The sequence below is a fragment of the Tamandua tetradactyla genome, chromosome 1 (genome assembly GCF_023851605.1).
Source record: "Tamandua tetradactyla isolate mTamTet1 chromosome 1, mTamTet1.pri, whole genome shotgun sequence".
Classification (NCBI taxonomy): Eukaryota; Metazoa; Chordata; class Mammalia; order Pilosa; family Myrmecophagidae; genus Tamandua; species Tamandua tetradactyla.
In genome coordinates, this window is record NC_135327.1 from 84,843,184 (window position 1) to 84,863,382 (window position 20,199).

At 39.9% G+C, this 20,199-nt stretch overlaps 1 protein-coding gene across 11 annotated transcripts in view; it reads left to right on the forward strand.

Moving 5' to 3' along the window:
- Window positions 1-20,199, forward strand: part of ELMO1 (engulfment and cell motility 1) — a 577,880-nt gene that overhangs the window by 122,899 nt on the left and 434,782 nt on the right. For 9 of the 11 annotated variants that reach the window (XM_077119654.1, XM_077119621.1, XM_077119663.1 and 6 more), the window contains 2 exons: window positions 2,081-2,121; window positions 3,102-3,174. The exons of 1 other annotated variant lie outside the window; for it this stretch is intronic. In XM_077119654.1, coding sequence (XP_076975769.1) covers window positions 2,081-2,121; window positions 3,102-3,174 — 114 coding nt within the window. The remainder of the gene's footprint in view (window positions 1-2,080; window positions 2,122-3,101; window positions 3,175-20,199) is intronic. One more of the 11 variants, XM_077119681.1, reaches the window with a different exon arrangement.

A 20,199-nucleotide genomic window follows, 5' to 3' on the forward strand; every position in this document is an offset into this window, starting at 1 on the left:
AGGAGTGATTTAATGTGCTAAGGGGACATTCTAGCTGGGAAGGTCAGAGATCTCTGCTGGGAGGGGTTGGATTTGACCTGGATATTTAATGATAGCTGCGATTTCAGCATTCGACGAGAAAAAAAAAAGGCAAGAGAACATTTCAACAGGATAATTGGCCTAAGTTTAAGAACAGATATGGGTTTTTTAACTTTTTTTTTTTTGAGAGTCACCAACTAATCCAGAAGCATGGTGACTTGTATAGAATTAGTAGAAAGTTTGGTAGCTTGAGGCCAGATTATGGGAGCTGGACGACAAGCTGAGGAATTTCCACTTTAATGATCATTGGGGATTTATAGAAGACATTGGAGGAAAAAGTGACATGAGCAAAGTTTGGAAAGTTTGTTCAAAGTATAATGTGACGGCAGTGGGAATTAGGGAGAAACAGACTGGAGAAGAGGAGACAATGCAGGAATGGGGTATGGGGTGCCAAGAACTCATGAAAGAAGTAGTGCCATAACTTAGTATCTTGAAAATGTTGTGGAGCAGGGTAGAGAAGAAGAAGGCAAGGACGGGTTTTCCAGAAACATGCTTGAAATAACTGCCACGTCTAACGGAACTAATGGAAGATAAGAATTTGAGTGTGATATGCCAGTGGAGCATTTGAATGGAAATTTATGGCAAGCGGTTATTAATGAAGGGCTGGCATTCGAGAAGGGGCCTGGAGCCAGGGAAGAAGCAGATTGGAAGGTGAGGGACTGGGATGTGCTCTGGAAGATTAATCTGACAGCAGGAGATGGAATGGACAGAGTCGTTTCAAGTCTTGCCTATCATGTAAAAATAAAATGTTTATCTTCAGTTGTTAGCAGGTGAGAAGCAATGATGTTGACATCATAGAAGAAGGGTATATATGACTAGGTCACAAATTAGATCTGGGGAGTGAAGAAATAAAGGCTGCGATGACCCCTAGACAGCAGTGGGGCACAGTAGCAGCAGAGAAGTCCTAGGGTAGGGGTGGGGAGAGTGGGCTTTGGAGGTGGCTTGCTGCTGTTGGGGTCAGTTGAGTGTTAGGGAATAATAAGGGGTAGGTCCTATCCCCATTTTTCAGATAAAGTACTTGTGGTTCAGCAAATTAAGGAAACTGTAGGTCTTACTGCAGGCGAGTTCGCAGAGCTAAATTTGAACCTGGTTTGCCTGATTCTGAATCTCTTTCCCTGACACCACGCTGTCTTCGAGAGGAACTGGGAGAGACCATGTTTATAGGCTTCTTTGTGGTTGTGTCTGAAAACCCAGGGCCATTGTGCTTTGATTTTTCTTCCACTCTTCCTGCTCATTTCTTGTCTGTGACTCGTTCTTTGGGTTGATACGCTACCCCTCACCCCAGGAGGCAGAGGCTGTTTGCATCCAAAGCAAAGAGTTTCAACATCTCTAGGAGGGCTTGTTTGTCCTTTTGCAGCATTCCTTCTCTCCGGGGGCTGGCAGAGCCCAGTTGGGGCTGTAGGCATCAGAGCACAGCTGCTGTCTGCTCGCCAGTTGATACCAAGGCACACGGTGTCATGGTCCCTTTGCTGGAGTGTGTCCAGCTCAAGCTGCTGCACGGTTGGCATTTACCAGGGCCACGGTGGGGGAAGAATTCTGTGCCCTTTGTAGGAACTGTTTTGCGATGCCTCATTCTCTATTTGAGACATGTTGTCATAAAAAAGCACCATGAAGCCAAGCTTGTATATGACTAAACTGCTGGTTGCCTGATGCATGTTCTGTACTGAGGAATCTGGGTTATGATTTGACATCGTTTGCTATATTTTCATCCTGATTTTAATGCTGCTAAGTTAAATTTGTATACATCTTATTCAACCAATAGTGCTGTGTATGGATAAAAAGGACCACAAGGGTAATAAATCATTAATAAATTTTGTGGTGATGGTTTGTAGGTTATTACCTTGAGAAAAATAAAAGTCTCATATACAGTAAATAAGGATAGAAACTATAAATTCTCCTTGCTTAGACATCTTTTCATCAGGCTGCCCTTCTTCTTTTTTTAATTTAAAATGGTATGAAACTAACAGAAAGCATTCCCTTTTTTTTTTGTGTTATTTTGCAGAAAAAACCACTGTCTGCAATAATAAAGGAAGTCTGTGATGGGTAAGTGCCACTCAGGACTCATCTGAAGACACTCCTAGCCACAAATTGGCAGGCAAATGAACTATTTCCTGTGCAATAGTATAATATCATTCATAAGTCATTACTTGACCAGCCCAAAGTCACCAAGAATTATTCCATAAGATTTACCCACCCTTTTCCACTAACATTTACAGTTGCTCCTCAGTGAGCAGATTGGGTGAAATAGCTGGTGTGTGCACATTGGGGTTGGTTTTATTTATTTTGAGAAGTTGTGGCCCATTCATCTCACCCACCAGGGAACAGTTCAAGGGCTCCTACAGTTAAACACGCACTTCAACTTGTATAAATTGAGGGGGCACTCAGAATCCCTTGGAAGGTAAAGAAATTTAAAAGACAAGGCAGTGGGTAATTGCAGTGCCATGTGGAACTTCACACTCCTGCGGCTTCCCTACTTTGCTTTGGCTGCTTTTAACAACCTCAGGGAAAAACACACATGGAAGTTGCAAGAACTTTTTTGACTTTTAAAGCAGAGCTATGACTAGCGTTTTACCTGGGATTTATATGAGGCCTGGAATACTTAACTGGAATGTTCCAGTATGCAGCAAGTATACTGATTGGGGATTGCAGAATAGAGACAATTGAAATGTGCCAATTTTCAGGAATTTAAATTGCATTCATTTCCTTTGTTCTCCTCTCTCTGCTCTACTCCTTCACCATAGGGGAGAAAGTATATTTTAATCCTCTCCTTGCCCCTCATGGAGATGAAGTGCTTAATGATGAGCAGTAGGCATTACACAAGGCCTGGTAAATGTAATATATTATCGGATATGTAATGATTGATCCCAGGTAATCAATAGTGGGTCATTGCCATTTTGTGTGAAGTAATGCATTGTGGTGTGTGTTGAGACGGGCCCAATTTCAATCAAAGGGAGCTTGATTCATCTAACACTAAAAATATGAAATGACCACTTCTCTGATCAGTTTATGTTTGTGTTTTTAAGGTGGTCTCTTGCCAACCATGAATATTTTGCACTGCAACATGCTGATAGCTCAAACTTCTATATCACAGAAAAGGTAAGCCAACTCAATCTGGGACACGTACAGTTAAGAACAATAAGCCATTACTGCTGTTCCCTTTTTTCCTGGCCTAACATGTGTTCTAAATTTTAGGCCTCTACAGTCCATGAAAATAAAATCTGCAAAACAAACAACTGTTACTGTAGTATTAACAAGACGATATGTAGCTCATTCAAGAGTGAAGACCAAATATGTTTCCAAGTCCTGTTTTAGCAACAGCAGTTGCCTTCTTACAGCGAATGTACTATTTACCTCTCTTTCTTATCGTTTAGTTGAAGCATTTATTTGACACTTTGATCAAATTAGTCTGGCTCTCCTTTCTTGGATTATTTTTTCAGAGCAACCTTAACTCCCTGTACTTGAAAAGTCATAAGAAACGTTTCCAGTGTTCCCCCTGGAGGCATTGAGGATGTTCTCTGACTCTTGGGAACACTGTTTTCATCTTGGGTGATTTTTGAGTCTCTTCAGTATGCTTTGAGGACAAGGAGGGAGTTGTGAAGATGGCAGTAAAATTTTAAAAAGTCATGGCAGCAGTAAAATTAATGCCTAAGAGATCCCTGATATGGAAAGGGAAAGCTAGCATCTATTCAGCAGTACTGCATGCCAGGAACCGGGCTGGGCACATTATATCTGTTTGTTGATTTCTTCCTTAAGACTAAGATGCGATATAAACACTATTGGCGTCAGTTGTCAGTTAACAGATAAGAAGCTGAACTGTAGAGGTCAAACGGCTTGACCAAAGAAAGTCTCATGGCTGGTAAATGATAGACGCGAGAAGCAAGCCCACATCTTTGTGCGTCTATGACTTTGTCTTGTGGAAACCTCTAGAAGAGTTTAGCATTCTGCTCAGTTTTATCGAGAGCTCACTGGAAGGCGTAGGAGTCTGTACTGTCCTCCTAGAACTCATGACCCTGTGGGGTTGGGGAGGAAGGAAAGAACAGTCTTATGAAAAACTGTCACTGGGACAAGGTCCTGAAGTCCAGTGTGCCCTGGGAGGGTGGAGAATCAGGTGACCTTTGGCTCCAGTGTCTGGCAGGCTTTGTCCCAATCAACAGTCCCTAGAGTGACCATGTTTTTCCATGGATCAGTGACTTGATGGTGGTGGTGGAGGGTGGAGGCAGTAACAAGAGCCCTGTTTCCACTTGTGACTCATTCGCTGTGTGGGTGAGGAACTCAGAACCAAGAGGGAAGATAACCAGAGGCTAGGAAGTGCTTCTCAGAAAAAAGCTTTCTTTTTTTACCTAGATGGACACTGAAGTTGATAACTGGTCATGTTTTCCTCTTCACCTTGATTTCTGGAAAGGCTAGAGTTAATAAGTGGGCTAGATTTCCTGGCATGCGCTGTGTTTATTAATTTCACCAGCTCCATTAAGTCATTGTACAAAGACTTAGTTTCCTTTTGCTTTTCTTAATGTTTTTCATTTATTTTATAATCTCATCTATGCAATTTGCATTTACTGAATAGATAAAAGGAAAATCTTAGCAGTTAAATGTGTCACAGTTGATAACCTTAAACTCAAGATTGTGTCATTTCGACTTGGATCACCTTTTAAAGTAACTCAAACGTTGTTTCATCTTTGAATAGATTGGATGGTTTTCTGCTCTTTGGGCCATAGTGATAAAAAGTGTAAATATTTTAAAATGATTCAATTGTAGAACAAATGAAGTGCTATGGGGCTTTTTGAACTTAGCTCATCACCTGTTAGTGGGTAGTACATCGATTTAGTTGGCTGCAAAGTATTTTTTTAAATGGGGTGTAACAGAATAGAATATATTAGAGCATACTACCTGTGCTGTTTGTGAAATATTAGCTTCATGTATACATGTATGTAATATATGTATATTGTACTGGGTTTTATCCTGGGTCATGGTCAAAATGGTTGAAAGCCACTGGAACAATTAGCCTTGGCTTTGATTAATCCTTGTTGCTGGGTTTGGGTTTCTTGTATCCCAGTGGCTGTCCTGTCTTCTGTCATCATTGTCTGTGGCACTCAGGTAATTGGAGATTCCTTAGAATGGGTTCTTGGGGAACACAACAACCCAGGGAGAAGCTTTAAAAAAAAAAAAATTGTAGCTTTTTAGTTGCTATCCCAAGCAATTCAGATTTAGTAGGCCTATGCTTTGAATATGGCCTGGGATTTTGGATTTTAAAGAGCCCTTCAGGGAGTTTCCAATTGGAGACAACCTGGAACCCCTTAGAGAAACGCTATTCTTGGAAACTCTTTTCTAAGCAGGTGGCAGCGATGTGTTCAGGGCAATGTGTCATCCACAGAACTTGAGTACAAGGTTTGACTTAGGAGCGTGAGTGCCTGACTGTTTTCTAGAATTGAAAAACACAAAAACAAAAATATCCTGGTGGGTCAGTGATAGAATGCTTGCTTTCCATGCCAGAGACCCAGGTTCAATCCCTGGACCATGCACCACCCCCACCTCTACCACCCCCCCAAAATCATATATTTATGCTTTTTTCTAATTAAAATGAATACGTACTCAAAAAATTCAAATTGCTCCGAACAGTGGGGAAAATATTATTTTATTGGGCATTATATGAGTCATTTTCTGGGAAATTTTGGCTTGCCTGAAGAAATTTTTAATGTTGGGTTTCAAAGGGACTGTCTGTCATTGGCCCGTCCCTCCTCAAGGGGCAATGGCAGAGATTCTTCTTTTATCAAGGCTTCAGGGAATGAGAAGACTAATCTTCCCAATCAGAGCCCTCTGTTTGTAAATAAAATGTCTTTGCTTTTCCTCCTGCAGCTGTTACTGGTGCAGCTGCGCATGTGGCCCAGAGCTCAGAGCGGGCAGGGGGGGCCGTGAATCTTGGTTCCGCAGAATTCAGACAGGGGGCTGCCTGCAGTCTGCTGCTTTGGTCCACCTAGTGCCTTGGGAGTATTGCTAAAAATAGAGACCTGCGGCTTTAGCCCCTTTTCCTCTTTTAAAACAACGTATTTAGCATCATCTAGGTTACTTACAGCCCGACCAGTTGCTAGATAACATTTGCATTACCATGGTAACCAGTGACTAATTTTTGAAACTTGTGCATGTTCTTAGTTGCTGGTTTTCACCTGTATGTGCGAAGGTCTCCTTCCCTGTGCCATAGATAAAAATCATCAGTCATTTCAAAGTAGAAAACAAATTCTCTAGCCCTGGCCTGCCAAGCTAACAAATTCCTTGACTGATGGATGCTTGCCATCCTCTTCCAAGAGCTTTGTTTGGGAAGGCACCTCTCCTTACTCTTCTCATGTTACGCAAACCACTTTTTCATTTGCGTAACGGGTCATGACTTAAGTGTTTTAGGGTATCTGGGTGGGGTGGGGTAGGAGGGTGGGATGGAGGGGAGAAAATTAAGATTCAACTTCTTTTTTACAAATTCAAAATATGCCCCAGAAAGTGTTATGTTTCCAGGTGATATCCTGAAAATGAGGGGTGTGGGGTGTGGGGAGGGAAGGACAGTAGGAGGGAGAAAGAGAAAGTAAGAAAAAGAGAAAAAAGAGAAAACAAAAAACAAAAAGTGAATTGTGCATTTTACTTTTCTTCAAATGGAATTTGTTTTTTGCCAAAGATTTATGTATGTGTTTATTTATACACACATAAAGAGAGAGGGTGAGAGAGAGAGCACACACTAAGCATTTTAGCATATTACCCTCATCACGGTCCAATGGCACTGATATCAGATCAGGAGAATACTCAAATGTTGTATTGAATTCATTTAAACTCTAGTGCTTTCAGCACTGGGCTCTGCAAAGAGCATAGTGAGATGAATGCATTCAGTGAGATGAATGCACTGCGTTCCCTACGTTCATGGTCTAGTGGAGGAGAAAGCCTTTAAGTGGGCACAGATTTTGAGGAAACAGTAGCATCTACCACGTAATTATAGAAGAGAAGAGGGGAGTCAGAAGTCAGTCTGAACTGAAGTTTACGAACCTAAACTGGAAATTTATTCATTCCAAGATAGAACTCCTCTTGTGAGTTGTAGGTGTCCTGGATGGCCAGCTGGGGAGTTATTTGAGGGGTAGTTGACAACTGCTCTGAACATTTGTTGGAGGCTTGCTCTATAGCAGGCCCTCTGCTAAGTGTTTTATATCCGCAATGTATTTTATTCAAATCCTCACCATATCCCTATGAGCCAGGTTTTCTAAGATCTGCTCCATTTTACAGAGCATACAATTAAGGTTCAGGGATGTGAGCAACAGAGCTGAGATTGGTCCCATGTTAAGGATTTTGAACTTTATCCTAAAACCATTCGGTTGCTGTGAGGCAGTTTTGAGTGAAATTGACGACATATGATTAAACTAAAAGATTTCTCTGTGATTAGTTTGAATTCACCATGTTTGGGGAATTGTCAATATATGGTAGGAACCACAGGAAAGGGATTAATTGTGGAGAGGAGAAGAATGGAAGGGTGTTTTAAGGAAAACATAAAGACTGATAAATGCTTGATCACACTTTTCATTCAAAGGAGAAAATGGAGCTAAAGAATAGTCTTCTTTAAATGTGTGCCTTCAGAAAGCTTACTATTTATTAATTTCTTTAACAACTATACTAAGAGTGTGTTCTAGTTATCATTACCACTCTGTAGTAATTAGATTCAGTTTTCAACTTGGCCAGGTGAAGGTGCCTAGTTATGTTGCTGTGGACATCAGTCAATGATATGTAAACCTCATTTTACGTATGAGCTGCTGGAATGCAACACACCAGAGATAGATTAGCTTTTAATAAAAGTGGATTTATTTTATTAGTTCTTCAGAGGAAAGGCAGCTAACTTTCATCTGAAGTTCTTCCTTATGTGGGAAGGCTCAGGGTGATCTCTGCTGGCCTTCTCTCCAGGCCTCTAGGTTCCAACAACTTTCCCCAGGTGATCTCTTTCTGCATCTTCAAAGGCCTGGGCTGAGCTGCGAGTGCTGAGATGAGGCATTGCTACATTGAGCTCTCTCATTTAAGCACCAGCCAATTAAATCAAACATCATTCCTTGCAGCAGGCACACCTCCTAACTGACCGCAGATGTAATGAGCAACAGATGAGGTTTACGTATCATTGACTGATGTCCACAGCAACATAACTAGGCACCTTCACCTAGCCAAGTTGAAAACTGAATCTAATTACCACAGAGTGGTAATGATAAAATTTTATCATGTTATCATTTGAATAAAATGCAGTTGAATAAAACCACTCATTTTAATTATTTCCAAAGTGATGTCTTGTCAAATTTGACAATTTGCATGGCCTAGTAAAATGTTAATATTTAATTACCTATTAACCTATATCCAATTTTAACTTCTCCTTTGAATATGTCATATTTGGGATCCAGGCATTCCTAATTTAGAATCTGAGAACTGTGTAACATGTTCGTGGAAAAGTAAAAATAATTAAAATATATATATCTGTAAAACTTCCCTAAAGACTGAGGCACAGGCGTGCAAGAGGGGTGAAAATTATTTGCCCACATTCATCAGTTAAACATGTGCTGGGGTGACAGAGTTAATTAAGACCCTGTCCCCATTGAGTTTTCAGTCAATGATGGACTAGATTCATACTAATTGATAAAAGTCATGCTTTAAATAAGAGTATCCCAAATATGACTTTTTCACTCACTTTTGTTTATAATTTGACCCTGTATATTTGGTTCCAGATGGTCACAGAATCATATGTATATGAAGTTTGCTTTATTTTTTTAACATCTTTATTGAGATATAATTCACGTACCATAATATCTACCCAATTAGAATGTACAACTCTGTGGTTTTCTAGCATATTCACAGGGTCCTGCAAGACTTTGTTTTTAGTACTAAAGCTTTGTCATTTCTAGTCTTCCCAAGCAGCAGTTTTCAGACTTAATTGTAAATTACAGCCTCAAATCTAAAGATTCTGATTTCCTATGTCACACGATGTGTTTAACAAGTATAGTTGGTCTTAGTATCACACTTGGAGGAATATTGCCCACCAGAAGTATGAGCATCTCTGGAGTTTCCCCTTTATTCTGCCATCTGATGAAAAACCATTCTATGACTACTTATTGGCTTGTGGACACAGGCTCTCTGATTGCTTCCTTGTTGGAGGTACCATTCTGATTGGTTTCCACCATTTCTGAGAGAGAATGAAGCCAGACTTACTTCCCTAACCTGACAGTTGAGCTGTGTCTCAGTCTAGTCCAGGTGAGCTGCTTGACAGCATGTTCTTCAAATATACCTTGCCCGTAAATAGACTTGAGAGGCTACTCTGAAAGTCACTCTTATGCAAGCTTCAGTTAGACATTGCTACCTATCATAACTTGCCAAACCCCAACCAAAACCATTCCAGCCAATCCTAAAGAACACCTAGGGCATTATGTAAGATTCTACAAAGGTTCCATGCACTAGGGTAACTTTCCAGAAACCTAAATCCCCCAGATGGGTCCCTGGACCAAATAAGACCTGAAATCTAGAGGGGCCAGCCTTTCCAGAACAATCAGCTAGTTCTATCTCCCTACCCTATATTACTGACAGCCCCTTCCAACGTAAAAACTTAGAATGGGCATAGGCCAAGTACCCCTAAAGACTGGGATAAAGATCAAAGGTGATGGTGGAATTATACAGAGAAGGTAGGGTTCAATAAATGAGTATGATTGCTGAATCATTATATTGATATTTCTTGTAGACATCAGTATCTTAGAACAGCTAGAACTAAAAACCTAAAATTGTGGAATTGTAACCCATATCAAACTGTTCATCTGATTGGGCAAGCGCTGGCCTGTCTGTTGCAATGAGGACATTTCATAGGATTAGGTCATGATCACGTCAGCTACATCCACAGCTGATTTCTTTTGTAATCAGCCAAAGGGGAGTGTCTTCTGCAATGAGTGATGCTAAATCCAATCATGGGAAGCCTTTTAAGGAGGACTCAGAGGAGACAGGTTGCATTCCTGCTTTGGCTGGTGAGCCTCTCCTGTGGAGTTCGTCCAGACCATCCATTGGAGTCATCGGCTTCGCAGCCTGCCCTGTGGATTTTGGACTGTGCACTCCTACGGTCACGTGAGACACTTTCATAAATTTTATATTTGCAAGTGTTCCCTGTTGATTCTGTTTCTCTAGAGAACCCTAACTAATACACCTTGTCTCCCTCCTGCAGCTTTACTAACCTGGAAGGTTAGATTTCAGATACTAGATTAGGTCCTAGGGATAAAGAGATCAAATGACATACTCCTTTCTTCAGGGAGCTGAGGTTGTGAGACAAAAACAGAAGTGGAAGCTACATCATTAAAATAAGTGCCATTGAAGGATGCTACCTTCCCAGTTCTCTCTAGCAATCCTAAATTGTTTGAGCTGGAAGAAACCTTGGCTATTTGCCTAAAGTAATCTTAACCCCAATTTTGGAGATTAGTTTCTTAATTTAGCCCTCTTCTAAATCTCCACGCCTCCCCTCTGCTGCTGGAGGAGTGATTGCCTCTTTGGATAATTGTCTCTTAGATTCATTTGTTAGCTAATCTGGACCTGAATCTCTTAATTGCTGCCTCAAACCATTTTTTTCTTGTTGTTGTTTAACTATTTGTGTTAATTTGTCTTTTCCCCTTATCAGGATTCTTATACCCAAAAACTGTGCTCCATCTTTGTTGTCTCCCTGCAGTGTCTTCCATAAACTTCATAATGGGGCGTTCTAAGTTTGTGGATTTCATATGATGCAGTTTCCTTTGAAAGATAGAAAGTTCAATTAGTTGCTTAATAAATTATGTATGCAGGCGGGTCATGGTGGCTCAGCAGGCAGACTTCTTGCCTGCTGTGCTGAAGACCTGGTTCGATTCCTGGTGCCTGCCCATGCCAAAAAAAAATATGTATGAAGGGTCAATTCAATCACCAGGATTTGCATGTACACATGCAGAATCTTTACCATGGAGAAATTGTGGAATGCTTTTCTTAGAGTCTTAAATTATTTGTTTTAAAAAGTTTCTGTTGGCTTTCAGTCCTCCACAACCAATTAATGGTCTTTTCCAACATAAATATATGCATGCACATGCATACATATAATTTCTATGCTGTATTGGAAGCTGACCAAATTTTTTTTAAAAGATTCATGAGATTTCATAAAATTATATTTAAACCCGGTCCCATGGATTTAAGTACTCTCCATTTGGAATAGGGGCCCTATTTTGGAGAATGTGGTCAGCTGTAGGATTTTATCTCAAGTACACAGGAATAGTGAGGGAGAGGGAAAGAAATAATAGGATCCTTTAACACCTTTTAGTATACAAGTAAATTATGTGGGTGATCAAACAGTAATGCAATTTGAAAGTCAATAGTGATGTTTTAATTCTCACGGAGCAAATACCTTCCAACAATCAAAGTGTTGGTTGGCTAGAGATAATTTATTCCAAATTATGTGATTGTTCAAATCTGAGAAAGTGAGTTTTGCTTTATTTCACCCTGGGGTAGGATCCATTACTGTCTGTGTGACTCACCCATCCTGAGCTCCTTATGTCAGGCACTCGGCTCTTGGGAGCAGCGTCACATAGCAGCAGAAAGAATTCTCGGCTTCAATACCTACTGTAAATTTTTCATTAAGGAAAACTTGTGCATGACTTAGAAACCTTGTCGGTATTCCCCTATTTCTGTCCTTGTATTAGTTAGGGTTCTCTAGAGAGACAGAATCAACAGGGAACACTTGCAAATATAAAATTTATGAAAGTGTCTCACGTGACCGTAGGAACGCAGAGTCCAAAATCCACAGGGCAGGCTGCGAAGCCGACGACTCTGATGGATGGCCTGGATGAACTCCACAGGAGAGGCTCACCAGCCAAAGCAGGAATGGAACCTGTCTCCTCTGAGTCCTCCTTAAAAGGCTTCCCATGATTGCATTTAGCATCACTAATTGCAGAAGACACTCTCCTTTGGCTGATTACAAATAGAATCAGCTGTGGATGTAGCTGATGTGATCATGACCTAATCCTATGAAATGTCCTCATTGCAACAGACAGGCCAGTGCTTGCCCAATCAGATAAACAGGTACCACAACTTGGCCAAGTTGACACCTGTCCCTAACCATGACAGTCCCCAACCCCCTTTTTTCATTAAATGGAGGGAAAGTTTAAGATGATCACACTCCACCGTGGTAACATATTTTCTAATAACCAAGGCACAATGAGTACAAACAACTGTTTGCAGTCAGAACTCCATATCCGTATGGTGAGAGCAACCCACGAAGACGAGCGGTTGGAGCAAGAATTGTGACGAACAGGAAAAAGGCTTTAAGATATGTCACCTTCTATGCCAGAGGACCCGGCTTCGATTCCTGGTGCCTGCCCATGTTAAAAATAATAATAATAATAAAATATGTCACCTTCCGTGTGCTGGCAACATGTGCACCAAGAGTGTTTTATGGTCCTCCTCCAGACCCCATATTTCAGGTTTCTCCATGCCAATAACCTTGAAGATTATGAGTATTATTAATATTTACTTTAGGAACACGTTGGATTTTCCCTGATTCAGTAATTGAAGGCAAAGGCCAATGTTGAGCGAAGGGCAGGATGATATCCATGTGATGTGCCTGGACAGTTGGGGCCTCAGTGTTGGTTGGGATAGAATGGGAAGTCTGCCTCTTGGGCTCTCTCAGCCCTTTCTCAATCCATCAAATCCAACTTGTGAAAACTAAAGCATGCACTTGCACAGGCGCACGCATCAGTGCTGGGATTTAGCCAGCCTTTCCTTTCCTATCAAGGCCACCCCACTTCTGTCATGGTACCTTTGCTCTTAGTGACTCCAAGTAAATTAGGAATAGACATTCTACAGTCTTCTCTCAACACGTTTTTGGTTGGTTTTAGAACGTTTGAATTAGAGTTTGGGAATCGGATGGGAGCTATCATATAAAATCATTTGGTGTTTTTCTGCTGGCTGAAACTTGGAAGAGTATATATGTTTATTTCAGGAGGAAGAAAAAAGAAAAAAAGCCTGTCTCAATTTGAGTCACATAAATGAGAGGGAGCACAAGAGATTCAGGGAGTGAGTGACACCAGAATTACTCAGATGTCGGTGGGTTTTATGACATGTTATTTAATGTTTACCGCTGACTGTTGGATAGGGGCTATAACAAGATGATTACACAGGCAGCTAACTTTTTGCTTGGGCTCCCGAGCTTGTGTTTGGTACGATATGACTGCTTCTAGAATTGTAGGCAAAGATAAATGCCAGAGGTCATGATAATTCCATGTTCTCAGCGATTAAACCAGTGAATAGATTGACTCAAGTTCTGAAACATTTAACTGTGTGATGCTCAAATACAGAATGATGCATGCATGAGTTTCCTCCAAAGACAGCTGTTTACCAAAAACAATGCTTGAAATACCAGAACAGCCCTTTCAGACAATACACGCAAAAATTAGAAGCAAAAAGCCAATATTATTGGACATGATTAATTCTGAGATTGGCTCTGTGACCCAAAGTCAAACACTATATTGCAAATATTCTAAGCCCAATCTTGTTCAGGTTGTTGTATTTCAGGATTCAATTTACTTCAGAATAGCTATTAACCTTTGTTTCTCAAACTTTTAAGATGGAGCTATACTATGTACATAGTGTGTGTGTTTGTGTGTAAAAATGAAATAATATTCACCCTCATAACTGCAGTGCTTGTGTTGTTGTTGTTTTATTTTTATAGCCTATTGTCTACTGTTTTATTTTATAGGCCTTAAATGTTTGCTAGGATCCAGAGGGTTCATTTCTTGGCCACTAATGGAGTATGAGCCACAATTTGAAAGTATTTTATTACAGTCATTACTTTACAAGGTCAAAGACCAAGTCAGATTTCTCATCCCAAAGTCTAGTGCAATTCTCAATAAACATTTGTTTAATGAAAAAATGAATTCCCAGTACACTATTAAGCCAGGCACCTGAGGGCGCGCTTAAGGTGTTGGCAGGAAAAAAAAAAAGTATAGGGGAAATAAAACAAAGGTAGAGAGTTAGGTAGAGAGACTGGGGGGAGAGCAGACGAAGAAGAGCTTGCCTCCATTCAGAAAAGGCAGTGTGCTTCCAACTGTTTTTTGAATGTTGACCCTCAGTGACACCCCAGTGACAACCCCTAGAACCTGGGGTTCTAGGTTGTCCACTTTTTACGCTGTGATCAGAGTTAAGTTACAGTAATAATTGTTGCCTGATCATTTTTTTCTGCTCCCCAATGTTCCAATATTTATTGCAGCATAACAAACCACCCCAAACTTGGTAGCATAAAACAACATCTATTTCATTATATTCACTCTGATTCTATGGGTCAAGAATTTGGACATGACAAGGGAGGGGTGTCTGGTTTCTGCTGGGTAATGTCTGGGGCCTCAGCTGGGAAGACTCAAATCGCTGGAGGGTGGTGTCATTTAGAAGCTTCCTCACTTGTATGACTGGCTCCACTCAGGCTGGGCTCAGCGGGGTTGGAAATTGGAGTGCCTGCATGTGGCCTTTGCATGTGACTTGGACCTCTCCATGCCTGGTGGCCACGTTCTGAGGAGCTTGGAGCTGAGAGAGCACTTTCAGAGAGCAGGCGGTCAAGAGAACCAAGCGAAGTTGCATGATTCTTTATGACCCAGGCTTAGAGGTTATATAGGGTCACTTCTGCTATATTCTATTGCTTTTTTTGTGGGTACATGGTCCAGGAATCAAACCCGGGTCTCCCACATTCTACCACATTGGAAGGTGAGCATTCTACCCCTGAACCACCTTTGCATCCTATTCTATTGCTTTTAAAAGCAATGACAAGCCTGCCCAGATTCAAGGGAAGGGGACACAGGCCCACTTCTCCATGGAAGGAGTGGCAGAGAACATGGGTTTTTTTTTTTTTTCTTTTAATCACTACAACCTACATCCCTTTCCCTTTCAGAGAAAATTGTTTGTTATTTTCTGGAAGTTATCCAAAGTTCTTTACTTTTGCTGGATTTCAACTTTTTACACTTAGAGGCAGAAAACAGCTAAAATAAAAAGAAATAGAAGAAAATGTGTATCATTAAAATATTAAGCTGCAATTTGGTAAATTCTCACACCGATCAAGGAAGCACAGTTTTAAGTTAACTCTGATCACAGTGTAAAAAGTGGACAACCTAGAACCCCAGGTTCTAGGGGTTGTCACTGGGGTGTCACTGAGGGTCAACATTCAAAAAACAGTTGAAAGCACACTACCTTTTCTGAATGGAGGCAAGCTCTCCTTCGTCTGCTCTCTCCCCAACCTCTCTACCTAACTCTCTACCTTGCTTTTATTTCCTCTTTACTTTTTCTTTTTTTCCTGCCAACACCTTAAGCGTGCCCTCAGGTGCTTGGCTTAATAATATACTGGGAATTCATTTTTTCATTAAACAAATATTTATTGAGAATTGCACTAGACCTTGGGATAACAAAGATGAAAAATATGACTTGGTCTTTGACCTTGTAAAGTAATGGCTGTAATAAAATGCTTTCTAATTGTGGATCACAATTGTGGAAATTGAGGAAAGAGCAATTGTTTCTCATTCTTTAGGGCAGGGAAAGGGGGCCGTAATAGGGCAAACTAAGGAAGTATTCACAGGAATCGAGAAGGGACTTTAGTAGATGCTTTGATGTTCATACTTTCTTCTTTTGAGTACAATTTTTGGGGAAACTGGTTCACCTCCTTTACCATGTCTGAAGATTAAAGTTAAAAAATAAAAGTGAGTGCTTTGTTGCCACCACTTGCACTTGTACGTCAGTAACTATTCTTCATTTTTCAAAGATGGTCTTGTACTTGCTGCCAAGACTGAAAGCAAAGAACTGGAAATGACCTGGTGGGTTAACGCCTTCCCTTTCAAGTCTCTAGTTGTGGCATGGGTCAGGGTCCCCCAGGGCACTCTTCATCCAGTTCTCCTGGGTAGCAGCAAGGACAAAAAGACCAAAGACTTGAGAAGTGATTCGCTCTACTCTTATTTCAGGACTCTCCACTTCACTAAGAGATAAGAGGGTGGAATAGCTTCCTCTTCCACTGTTGCTGGGTTTTTTGTTGTTGTTGTTAATGCATTTCTTCTTTTGTTCCATACTTTCTCATCTCCCTAATGCACATTTTGCTTTCTCTTCTGGACCTTTTTCTTCCTTCTTATTTTCCTTTTCCTTTCTTCTCTGTGACTTCATTCTTCTTTCACTCCCTCTATTTCTCTACTGTCACCTATATGTTGGGTTATTAACCATCTTTTCAAAATATTCTTCATCCTTGTCTCTGTCCACCTACTTATCTTTCTCTTCCCCTGTGCTCCAATGCCCTCTCTTGCAACCTGATGCGTGTGAGCGCTGTAATTAGGTAAACAATTGTAGAGATAAACAAAATAATGACGTGCTACTTTTTTAATCCAATGGAACTTTTGAAAAATGGTCTTTTTTTTTTCACTAGTCACTGATCCTGAGTAAGCATAAAGTCCAAATTACCTTTTAAAAAAATTACACAAAGAGAATATGCCCGTTGGAGACAGAAGAGAGAAGAAGCCTAAAAAACATTTTCCTACTTTGCTCAAAATCTTACAACTCAGAGAAAACCACTAACATCTTATTGTATGCATTTCAAATGTATATAAGTCTGAATGTGTAGGTGTTTTTGTAACATAAGATCATAGTATACACATTGTTTTATAACTTGCACTTTAAGTTAATGTATGGGGTGTATTAAGTTAATGTATTAACTAACCTTAATACATTAACCTTAATGTATTAAGGTTAGTTAATATGCTTAGCCTGCTTCATTAGGTGGTAGAGGTGAAATGAAATAAAGCCAGCAAAATACTGTGCAGGACTCCAGTGGCTAATCATCCTGCAGTGAGTCAGATTTAGTATTTATTTGTCTACCTTTCTTACGGTTGAAAAAATTCCACTTGACTTTAATCAGTTCTTTTTGTTTGGAATTTTAAGGTTTCTTTCTTTCTTTATCTGATAAAAAAAATTGTTTCATTGAACAATGCTAAAGCATTCATTCTTTAAACTAATGCTTTGTGTTACTGTATAAATCTTTCCTTACAAAATATCTATAGAAGGTGAATGAATGAGTCCAAGTTTAAGAAACTGTGTCATCCAGACTTATGCAGCCAACATTTATGGCAGATTCCCTGGGTGTAAGACACTTTCACAGGTTATCTCATTAAACATTTGGGGTTCAGAGGCCCTTTAGGAGTTCCAGGCCTTACCACTTCTGAGTATCTGATTTAGAACTGGAACCAAGGTCTTCTAAATTGTGAAGAATATCCCCTCGCAGTGGCTTTCAGGGGTGGTTCAGGAATTACAGAAGTATTTTATTTATACTGCCTTTTTAAAATATTATTTTCAACTACTTAAACATGAATGAAACAATCAACATGAACACTAAATAATAGATAGCAGCACAATGAAGGCAAACAACATGTTAACTGAAGCTTCCGGGTTAAGTTGATTCTGAGCAGACCTTAATATGAATCATTTCATTTCTTCTTGTCCCTCTGCATATATTTACACTCCTTATAAATGTACCATTGTTTAGGAAGGTTGTTCTGTTTTTATTTTAAATCAGGCCTGAATCTACCCATTTGAGGAAAATCATCCAAGCAAGTTTACTGCTGCTGTATGTGTGTGGCTGGGCTCAGGGACAGAAAAGCTCAGGCTTCATGGCTTGGGAACATGCTTCTATTATAAGGATCCATTTTCCAATAACAGATGAAGACCTAACTTTAATCCTTTCTGCAAGTTTTCAGACTTTCTGAATTCTAATGTTTCTTATAAAGAACAAGAGTTGAGATTAGATATTAGTTATACACATTTGTAAGAGAACGTCCTATTGATTCTTTTCCAAACTTTTGGAGAGGCTCCTGAGATTTCAAGGCAAGCTCTTAAAAACTTTTACTATTGACATTTACATGGCTGTCTGTGGTAGGCAAAATTCTAAGATGGCCCCTATGGTAGGTTGAATGATATACCCTGGGAAAATATGTGCTTAATCTTAACCCATTCCTGTGGGTGTGGACCCACTGAAAATAGGACCTTTTGAAAATACTAATATAGTTAAGTTGTGGGCAACTGGAACAGGATGGGTCTTCATTCAGATTGTTGGAGTTCTTTATAAACAGAAGACATTCAGTAAGAGTAAGAGAAGCAGAAGCTGGAAGTCAGTGGAATCCAAGAAGGGAAAGGAGAAGGCACTGTAATGTGCACTGCCATGTGATGGAAAAGCCAAGGCTCCAAGGATCACAGGCAGCCAGCCCCAGAGCACCACAGTCTTCAGGGAGAAAGCAGCACATTGCTGATGCCTAGAGTTTGGACATCTCTTAGCCCCAAAACCATGAATCAATAAATTCCCCAAATTTAAGCCAACCCATTGTATGGTATTCATTTTAGCAGCTGGGAACTTAAGACAGCCCTCACAGGTCCCATCTCTGGCACCTATCTCCTATGTAAACATCCCCTCCCCTCAGATTGACAGTGGTCTGGACCTGTGTGTAGGAAGGGACAACACTCCTGTGATTATGTTACATTATGTGACATTATGTGTAATAATGCAGGAGGGGTTTTGCAGAGCCAATTAAGTTCCTTGATCAGCTGACTTTGGGGGTAATCAAAACAGATATAACCCTGGGTGGGACAGACCTAGTCAGGTGAACCCCTAAAAAGAAAATGGAACATGAAAAAGATCTCTCTTCAAAGAAGGAACAAACTCCCTTCTTATGAACAGGTTCACATGGCAAGTTCTTGAGGCCAGTCTCTTATTGCTGAGGACAGTCCCTGGCCAACAGCTGGCAGGAAAACAGGGGTAAGGGGGCCTCTGTCATGGAACTGCAAAGGCATGAATTCTGCCACCACCTAAATCAACCTGCGAGAGGACTCTGAGTTCCAAATGAGGATGCATCTGATTTCAGCCCTTTGAGACCCTGATGAGAGGACCAGCTAAAACATGCGAGACTTCTGACCCACTGGAAACTGGGAGATAATAAATCTGTGTTGTTTTTAGATGCCAACATCTAAATGTAGCAATAGAAAACTAATCGACTGTGTGAATGAATCTGGATTTTCTCCACATTGAACAAGACAAGAAAACACAAAACCAGACTGACTGTGGAAGCTTGTTATATTATTGCGATGATTATCCATAATATCAGAATTTGATAATTTTTGTATTAATAAAAAGCCCCATCATTCTTGCTAATTACCTGAATAAAATATACATTTTACAAACCTAAACTCATAAAATATTTCACAAACCTAAGCTCATAAAACATATTAATATAATACCTCTTTATCTAGTTTAGGTTCTGGGCATAATGTGAGGGTTTATGTGCCTGTGTGTGTGTGTGTGTGTGTGTGTGTTTCCTTTTCTAGAACAAAAACTTTCCATTATTTGAAAACCGCTGCCTTGACTAATAGGCACTTTTTAAAAACACAGCATTTGGGTTGTTTTAAGAATGTAACTGTCGGCAGAGAAAAGAAAAGCAAGATTGTGCAAGGCTAATTTATAGTCAGCACATTGTTTTAAAATATGTTTATCTTTAATTGTTCTTTCATTACAAAGTAATGCATAGATACAAGAAATTCAATGACTACTTTTGATTCAGCCGGACAAGATAGGCAGTTGTAATATTGTTTTGTTGAAGCAGAATTCATTTAAATAGTAATTCAAGTTTTTAATCATGCATTATTTCAAATATAACAAAGCACAAAGTACAGAATATAACTGATAACCCATATAACAGAACATTTGAATATTAATAGATGTTAATATTTTGCCTATTGCTCCAGATCACCTTTAAAGGTTATCTTGCCAGTACAACTGAAGCCTTATTCCATCATTTTCCCCATCTCTCCCGATTTCCCCAGTGGTCAGTACTAGCTTAATATTGATGTATATTGTTCTCATGAATGTTTTATAGATTCTATACATGTATATGTACTAATGAATAATGTATAAAGTGGTTTGTGTTTTAAATTTGGAAATTATTGGTATCATACTATATGTAACCTTTCACAATTTTTTTCATTTAAAATGATATTTTTGAGATGAATTATATATGATTTTCCATGGCATGAATAAAATATGGTTGATTAATCCATTTCCCGACTGATAAG